The 9,204-nt window shown below is 38.0% G+C and overlaps 1 protein-coding gene across 2 annotated transcripts in view; it reads right to left on the bottom strand.

Annotated features, from left to right (window-relative positions):
• Window positions 1–1,490: 1,490 nt before the first annotated feature.
• The window catches only part of eng (endoglin), a 42,375-nt gene continuing 34,661 nt past the window's right edge, over window positions 1,491–9,204 (bottom strand). For both annotated transcript variants that reach the window (XM_005720437.1, XM_005720438.1), the window contains exons 9-14: window positions 8,928–9,079; window positions 8,422–8,652; window positions 8,201–8,267; window positions 3,386–3,493; window positions 3,242–3,289; window positions 1,491–3,166 (exon numbers count right to left, since the gene is read on the bottom strand). In XM_005720437.1, coding sequence (XP_005720494.1) covers window positions 3,045–3,166; window positions 3,242–3,289; window positions 3,386–3,493; window positions 8,201–8,267; window positions 8,422–8,652; window positions 8,928–9,079 — 728 coding nt within the window. In that variant the 3' untranslated portion in view covers window positions 1,491–3,044. The remainder of the gene's footprint in view (window positions 3,167–3,241; window positions 3,290–3,385; window positions 3,494–8,200; window positions 8,268–8,421; window positions 8,653–8,927; window positions 9,080–9,204) is intronic.

Genomic DNA, 9,204 nt, shown 5'->3' with positions numbered 1-9,204 from the left:
ATATATATATATATATACTGTGTATCCTCTGAAAAACTAGGCACACTTCATGTTTCAAAGCTTGAAGAACAACCCTTAGCACTATAACATGTAGTAATCTTCTCTTTTCAGCTGCACTGCTGTAGATTTGCTAATGAGCTTGTACTGCTGCATAACATAACCCAACTTCTAAACTAAATAAAATGCTTTGGTAAAAAGAGGAGATCATGCTTGATCTAATGACTGCAAGGTGCTCAGGTCCTGTGGTTAAAAAACAAGCCCAAATCATAACCCCTCCACCACCATGCTTGACAGTTGTTAGGAGGTATTTCTGCTGATATAATCAGTTTAGTTTTTCCAAAGTCTTGTGGTTTGCTCAGATGTAAGAAAAGCAAACGTTATACCTCCCGCCCAGTTCTTTTTAGTAAAGAGGCTTTCTCGTGACATGCTATTTTAGTTCAGTCTTCTTCTAGTTGTATCTTCATGAATTGTAACATGCTAAGTGAGGCCTGAAGAGTTACAGATGTTTAGTTTTTGTGCGATCTCTCTCACTTTGCTGTGAATTTACTGGAAAACAGTGGCATTTTAAAACAAAGCTGATTGCTGACCAAATCGCCAGAACTACTGCTTTTACAGAGGTGGTCACACTTACTGATGGTCAGTTAGTCAAGTGCATTTGACTAGCAGCAATCTGGCTGCTACTTCCGCTCTTAATTCCTGAGTAAACAGTAAGGGTGTCCTTTATATATATACATCATATATATGTGTGTGTGTGTGAGAGAGTGTTTGTCATCATAAAGTTTGACATATCACAGTTTTACTACTTGTGTTGATGCAATGTACTGTAAATGCTAAATTACCGGTATTTATTTGCTTACCTACCCCAGAGTTGATGTGCGATGGCAATATTTTAGAGGTAAAAGAGTGGCAATAAAATACTAAACTCATTTACATTTGTACATTAAAATAAAAAAGTGGGTTCACGGATCAACCGTCACTTTACAGTTGTAGACACCCCCCCCCTCCCCCCTTAATATCCTCATCATGCAAATATGCAGCATAAGTCTAACATTAGCCAGGCAGTGGCTGATGCAGCCTATTAAATGTGGAAAGCAGAAGTTAATATTGATAACCACAAACTAATTTCTTGCAAATGACAGCTTCCATATCTTTACACAGGTCATGTGACAAATGAAAAAAAAAAAAAAGATTTGAATTTTTATAATAGTATGCATGGAGCTGAATTCAAATTTTAATACATAAACATACATTCAGAATATGGTCGTACAGTACAGTTGCAATTGATACTGCAGAGTCACAATGGGCTGTGTTCAGAGCTGATTTAAGTAGGCCGTTAAAGTTAAAAAGTTAAAGGTCAAAGGATAGGTGGGGGGAGCTGTTTTCAGGGGCAAATTTACATACACGTAGGCACATTCGAGCACAGCCATCTCATTTAAAGCAAACATTTGCCTTAGACTGGATTCTTTTTTTTTTCACATTAAAAAAACAAAACATTTAATGTATTACATTAGCACTTATATTTATTATTTTAAAAAATGATCACCTTTTCATTGAGCCTGTACTTCCCACCTAAAGCAAGGTCATGGCATGGGTAACAATAGCTGTTTTTTTTCTTTAATGCAAAATCTCTGATGCATTCGTGATCCACAGCATCAGTTTAATGACAAAAGCCCTTTCACACCCTGTGCACTCATCTCCAATCAAAAAATAGTGCAGAAAATTACTGCCTACATTTTGAATCAAATGACACTGAATATAAGAAGGTCAGCTGGTCTTCATGTCAAGTATTCAAATGTAAGTACAATATACTGTTAACACTATAAACAGTGCGCTTAATTCTACTGGGTGATGATTACACTACCCTGAAAACACCAAAATGTAATTTAAAATGTTGTTGTGAAAAAAGTACAGCAAATTGTCAGGCCGTGGTGATAGACGTGGTGATTGATGACTCTCATTAGAACGGATATTGTAGTGTTTTAGAACTAACGCCTAATTACAGCCATACTATTCAGTTCTGAATACAGCCATACGTCTCTACATGTGACACTTTGGACAACTAAAGGTACTGACGTCTTAATGATTCAGTATTAATTGCAACCTGTGAGCCATAAATGATAACTTTGATTGTACTTCTTGAGCAATTAGTAAATATATCTTCCAAAACACATTAGTACAGCAGCTTTGATTCATCTATTAATAGCAGGAAAATGGCACCATAACTTTGTTTCATAGGCTACATATGACCGAAACAGTCATTTTAAGATTCACCTAAAGTGACACAGAATTTATAAAAAAAGAAAGAAAGAAAGAAAATGAAATTCACTACAGATATCTAAGTTTAAACTTAGGTCTAGACTAAATAATAAGAGGTAGCTGTTAATCATTAACCTTAAACTTTATTTAAGAAAAATAGCCACTGAAATAAGCATTTTGTTGACTTGTCTGAGATCCAAACACGTTAATCTTTTCAGTCCGCAAAATGCTGCTGACTAGACTGACCTAGCAAACAGCCCCTCATATTTTTGTAGCTTGATGTGAGCGCACAACAGCTTTTCATCTGTTTAAAGTATGTCTTTTGACTGGTTTTGTCTCCTGTCTGACTATTATTGTGCTGCCATCACACAAGCACATATTCATTGGAAGGAATGCAGTGAATTTCCTGTTAGCTCTTGTGGGGATATGGTTTGTTTTTCCTGTTGCTGCAAGCCAATTTATTTTTTTTCTTTTGCCCTCTTTAACTTCCTGTCTTAGAGCTTGACTTTACAGAGAAGTAGCAGAGGTGAACGTCAGAAGCCATTGATTAAACTTTGGTTACCATCGCTTAGCCCTCCCCACCGCCAATTACAAGCTCCCAGATCACATCCGTTTCAGAGGTGTTATGCCAAAGATATGTGTTGTGCTTTTTAAAGGAGAATCTAAAGAAGTAGGAATGTAACAAATGCTTTTCAGGCACCGATTTAAAAAAAAAAGAAGAAGCACAAAACCCGTATAGGTAAATTTGAAGGAGGATGGTGGCCCTGCTGGGTGAAAATACCACATTCTCAAGCCATGCTGCTGGTAGGTGTGCTCTGGGTGCTTCCAATGCTAGCATTGGCACTGCTGTTCTCAGAGGGGGATGGGTTGGTAGAAACAGGTTGTCGCTTTGCTCCTGAGCAAGGACATCCTGTGGAAAGGAAAAACAAGCCAATAAGAACCTGCTAAAAATAAAAAAGAATTATTAAAAAATAAGAGTCCTTACCAGGAATATTGACTACAGTTGAATTCATCTCCAGTCCAGTTGGGTACCCTGAATTAAGGAGAATTGGACAATTTCAAATTCAGACATACGTCAATTCAGATTTATTCTGGAGTCCAAACATTCTGTCCCCACTCATCAATTTACCTGTTTTGATTTTGATAAACCACAGCGCTCCAACAAGTAATACCCCAATCAGGAACCCTCCAAAGGCAATACCCAGAACTCCAGACAGGCCGTTAATGCATGGTCGGGCTGAAAAGCAGACATGCAAAAACAATGTATGCAAGCTTAAATTTAAAAAAAAAAGAAAGAAAAAGATTTACTACAACTGCTACAACTACAATTACGTTCAATCGAACACGATTTAAAAAATCTTTGGAAACCCAAAATCCTCCTTTTATATTGTAATGCAGCTTGAATACAATATATAATATAATAATAAAATATAATAATTTCTCCAAAGAACCACTGAAAAGTCCTATTTGTTGTGCTCCTACAAGCTATGGTGTGTCCTTTTAATAACATTGCATCTTCACATTGTAAAGGTTTGGTAGCACACAGACAGAATTGTTTCCTCTATACCAAATAAAATCAGTCATGCAATAGGTTCATTATATAATGCACACAAGTAGAATATGTAGATTAGATTATCTCTATTACAACACAAACACAGATTCTATCTATTCACTCTAACCAAAACCAAAATCACATAGCCACATAGCAAGTGTTTTCTTTTCAGGAAGACCAATGTACTTGGTATTTTTTATGTAACTGAACTTAAGTCTGCACACAGAGATTTTTTGACCACTTTAACTGATTTTCCATCTGAAAATATGTTCTTAATTTGGGTTTGTCCTAAATCTGCACTGTGAATCACGATGACTACAATGTAATCTTCTTAGTTCAATAAAGAATTCACCCCAACTAACCCATGTGTGTCCTTAGAGAGCATCTCTATTATATGTTCTAGTGAGCTGCTGTTCGTACATTTATGTGTGATGCTTAAAAGTTACTATTCCATATCCTCTGTAATAGAAAAAAACTAGTTAAAGTTTATGAACTCCCTGAAATGAGAGGCTAGTTCTGCAAAGTACACAGTTATAATTTACATCTCTATGAAACCACCAAATTTCAAACCCATAATCTGACAGACATTCAATACACTGGACATTTTTCCATGACTTGCCAATAGTTCATGCCTCAACATAAAGTACTATATTAACAATAATAATCGTGCCATCTATATCCAAAACAGCCTCTGTGTTTCAAAATTAAGTGCTACTTAACCTTAATGCACGCCAGAGTCGCTCCACATTGGACTTAATGATAATTGCCATAATTCTTTCCATCCACTCCTGAAGCTGGCAGACTATCTATGCATCTACTAAAACACCTTCTGGAAATCAATAGAGCTTACATACAGTGCTGTTTATCACCTCCCAAAACTACAGCCAATGTTTTGGGTGAGTCAGAATTTTTTTTAAAGAAAATTGAATTTGTCCTGTTCCAATGTAGCCATACGAACTTTGATTAATAACCAACTTTGCAATTTCTAAAGTTTTCTGAGCATGCCATGAGCTGGCTTCCACCGCACAAGAGACTTTTTGGCTAACAAAATATATTAGATAACCTATAACCTTGAACCAGTAGTTATAAAAATAAAATACTTTCCCTCAAAGCAGCTCTGAATGAATATGTACCGGGCACATCAGACGTCCAGCATACTTGGAAAATGAAAATCTTTCTGTACACTACCACAATGGATTTTTAAACTTAAAAAAAAATCAATTAAATTTAAATGTGATTGAAGAGAAGATTTTCTGCTTTAATTCAAAGGGGTTTAACAAAAGTATTGCATTGACTGTGTGAATCCATCCATTCTCTTATGCTTATCAGGGTTGCACAAGCCTATCCCTGCAACCAGAAGGCGAAAGGCACACAGAAAGACCCCAGCCAGATGGTGAAGTCCAGCTCGGGACATTCTTGTGGTGAGGCAAAAAGTGCTAACCTCGTATTAAAGCCATTCTGTACATTTTTGCTCACTCTCTGGTCTCACCTGGCCTGCTTGTCAGTTAATTGTCCAATGAATTAAAAATGAATGAATTACAATACAGACGGTTTACAATAAGGTGCAAACTACTGGTTGCACTCAAGGTTAGACTTTGCCAGAAAACATCAAAAAGACCCTGCAGAGTTCTGGGGGGGGGATTCGTTGGACAGATGAAGCTAAGATTAACTTGTACAAAACTGATGGGAAGAGAAATTTATGGAGAAGGCGAGAGAGAGCTCATGATCTGAACCGCATCATCTGTCAAAAACTGTGGAGGCCGTGCTATTGCATCTACAGCCGTCAGTGGAACTGGGTCTGCTGATAGCAGTTCTAAATTCTGAATTGTGTCGTGCTGTACTCAGATTCACTCAAGCCCCGCAAAACTGATCAGATGGCACTTCACAGTGCAAATGGATGATGACCTAAAACACAAAGTGAAAGCAAGAGTTTCTCCGAGCAAAGAAACGGAATATTCTTCAACCCAGCAGAGCGTGGTCTTTAGTTATTAAATACCAAACTGAAGGCAGACCGACAAACACGGAGCAACTGAAGGTGGCTGCAGTAAAGCCTAATGGATCATCTCAAGGGTGGAAATATCTTGAGTGTTTGATTTAAAATCCACTGTGGTAGTTTATAGAGGCAAAATGACAAAAAATATCATTTCCCACAAATCAACCAGACTGTACATATTGTAACAGCCTAGCAATTTTTTTCTCTAGTTTTAGTGGGCTGGCAAAGCTAGAAATTAACAACCTTGAGAAAGACATCTTTTCAAAAAGGCTGCACAGCAGATCACTGACAGTTCTTCCCTTCTCTCAAACATCACAGTAAACTCTAACCCTCATTTGAAGATGGGAAAATAAACAGATGTTCTTAAATGTATTAAAATTTCCAATGACAAACAATGTTAAAAACTTATTGCTTAGATCTAAACTTTGATTTGTTCAGTATCCATCTGACTGGCCTGAATTAACTATCAAATTGTTTACAGAATTTGCACCAAAATCAATATCTGGGAATGTAGTGAAGCTTTTCAAGGCTGCAAATAAACAACCTTGTCCCAAACCATGTGAGCTGTTAGAAGTCCCCACAAGAGCAGAGGCAGTATGTTATGTGTTATCTATCAAGAAAACCACTGCGTAAATACCGGCTTTCCCTCCTTCCCCTCTACTGCTGCCTGTAGAGATTTTCCCACAAGTATCCAGAGCAGTAGGAAGAAACTAATCATCACCTTTCCATGAGTTTCTCACCTGCCTTCTGCTGCCTTCTGCCTCTGGGTTGAACATGCTAAGCACTAATGCACAAAACATAAAACCTCATCAGAACATAACCAGAAAGCAGGAGCTTGCTTTGCAAAAACGTAATCCTACTTAACACAGTATGGTCATTTGACTAATATCTGTGTGAAGCTGAATCGTGTCTGCATAAAGTCGTCATAAGGCCAAGACACATTTAACTCTAAATTAATGCAGAAATTCTCAGTGGGTGTGTGTGTGTTTATGTGTGTCATTTCACATATAATGTGAACCAGAGCACTGACACAGTGACATCTTGTGGGCATTTGGGCTGACTGCATTCCAGGCAGTCAGCCCAGTTTGTTGATTTCACAGCGAAGGACATTCCTAAATGAGTGAAAAACATCACAGCAACCTAAGTAGGTTTTCCCTGGAGACGTTTTTTTCTATTATCAATTGGTGTGCTAGTTTGTATAAGTGAGACTTTGACAGCGAAGCTGAATAAACAAGAGGAGGAAGCAGAAGCTTCAGTGCAGGTGGAGAGGAGGAGAGAGACAGCATGCCTGCGCTCAGACTCCCTGTAGCCCTCTGTATGAAAACTACCAAACAGGAAAGATTGCTGAATGGAGTTCATAGTCCTGCCCAGTGAAGGCTTGCAGCAGACTGCAGTCTGCTAGTGCAGCTAGTATACAATAACCCTCGTATGTCTGACACTGGCTAATGAAGTGAACAGACGTACCAAACAAGTGTGTTACTTTAAAGTTAGATCTCTCAATTTACCCTGGTCTCCAAAAAAAATACACATTTCTTTAAACCATATAAGTCAAAGAAATGCAGAGAGAATCAAGGAAGGACACAGGGAAGCATGGATGAGTAGCTTCCCCTGCAATACTGACATAAAAACCTTTATCTTTCTTCTCTAAAAGGACAGGAAGCATAAAGGCAGCTTAAGGCATGAACAAACAAATTACAAGTTTTACAAAGACACTTCATGTGTCCTTCCATTTAATCAGCTTCTGCTTCCTTGTGTCTTCTTGTTTAGAAATTGATTCATCTGAAATTTCCTAGAAATTAATCATAACGTGTGGCGACGGTACTTTCTTTCAAGAAAGACATCTTTTCTTGTTTGAGTCAACTGTGTTGATTGGTCTGACAATAGCACAAAGCTCAGTGCCTATGTTAGGACAGCAGCGCAGTCAAACCCCTTGGAAACACAAAGGACTTCACCCCCCTCCCCCGAGGGTCATTATTTTTGATTGTGGCCACAAGGTCAGTCTGCAGACCTTCCTAAAGGACGAGGGCCTGCCCCACAACCCCTTACGTGCCTCACTGCATATCCACTGTTATGACAACAGCCTGTGCAGCATTTGTTTTGCACTGAAAGCAATAATAGGAATGAAAATTATTGCAGCAAGCAACAACACTCTGACCAAGCACCAGACTAGCAATTAAGTCCTGAAGGCATAAAAGGTAATTTAAAAGTTTTGGTATTTCTGCTTAGAGTTTGGAGAGTTTAATCTTAGAAAGTTAAATATAAAACATTCATCTGTCAAAAATTAATTTTAAACTCAAGGGGACATTGGGACTTTTTTTTTGCAACTTTATTTTTTATTAATTTAATGAAATAAAAAAAATAATAATTCATCCACATGTTGGAGTTTAAACTGAACTCACTTGGGGTTTCTGGGCATGGTTGGGTAAATTCCAAATTCCTGCTGGCTTTTCCTCCATATGCACATTGCTAGGGAAGAAGCAGAAACACAGCTCACCCAAAAGTGTCCATAGGTTTGTCATACAGGCAGATTTTCTGAATTCAGAGCGACTGAGTTAAACACATTACAACTGTAAAGTGTTGTGTTGATGTGAAACATTAAAAGTGGTTGATAAATCCTTACCTCAGTATAACAAAAGCTGACATCACATTCCATGTCCCATGTGGTGGATGAAAGCTCCTGAAGCTGCTCTATGGAGAAGGCGAATCGAGCTCTGTTAGGACAAGAATTTGAGGGGCAATCCACTGGAAAGAAGGGCAAGTTTTTCTCTGCAAGGCACGAGCCTTTGGATCGCAAAATACATTTGGTCACCTTCCAAGTCAAGACTAGACTCCCTAAAGTGTTTCCAGAAATCTGCAGAGAACAGAAAAGAATTCAAAACAAAGATGATAAGTTCATTGTGCATTAGAGGATGAAGGACAATCTGATATGTTAAACAGTAAGCCTTTTTGTTGCATTGTAAAATATTTATATTTAGATAGAAAAAAATCCTATTTAATTCAGTTTGCGGACTGCAGTTAACTAAAAGCAGTAACTGTGTGGTGGGTGTCATCCCTGTAATAATTAAAAAAAGACCACAAAGACAAAAACATTGCCTATCACTTATTTAAGCAGTGAATAAATGTTACCTCTGCAAAAATTCTCTTGTCGGTCTGGATTTTGGTGTTAAAGTCTATGGGCGTCTGATAGTCTGCAGAGGTGTACAGCATTATCACCATGGGGATTTGAGTGGGGGAATTTGTCGCAACAGGATTGCCTGGTGCCGGAACGCTTGGTGCAACTGAGCGAGAAATTAAATTAAAATAGGTCAACAAATTTTTTTTGCATGAAACAACTGTATCACTGTTGATGTTCTTGGATTCTTTCTGAAAAACAAGAGTAGCTCTGTTACTGAGAACTTAAATG

Source organism: Pundamilia nyererei, unplaced genomic scaffold, assembly GCF_000239375.1.
Source record: "Pundamilia nyererei isolate P.nyererei 1_Seehausen unplaced genomic scaffold, PunNye1.0 scaffold00002, whole genome shotgun sequence".
NCBI classification, from domain to species: Eukaryota; Metazoa; Chordata; class Actinopteri; order Cichliformes; family Cichlidae; genus Pundamilia; species Pundamilia nyererei.
This window is presented reverse-complemented; position numbering and strand designations above follow the sequence as displayed.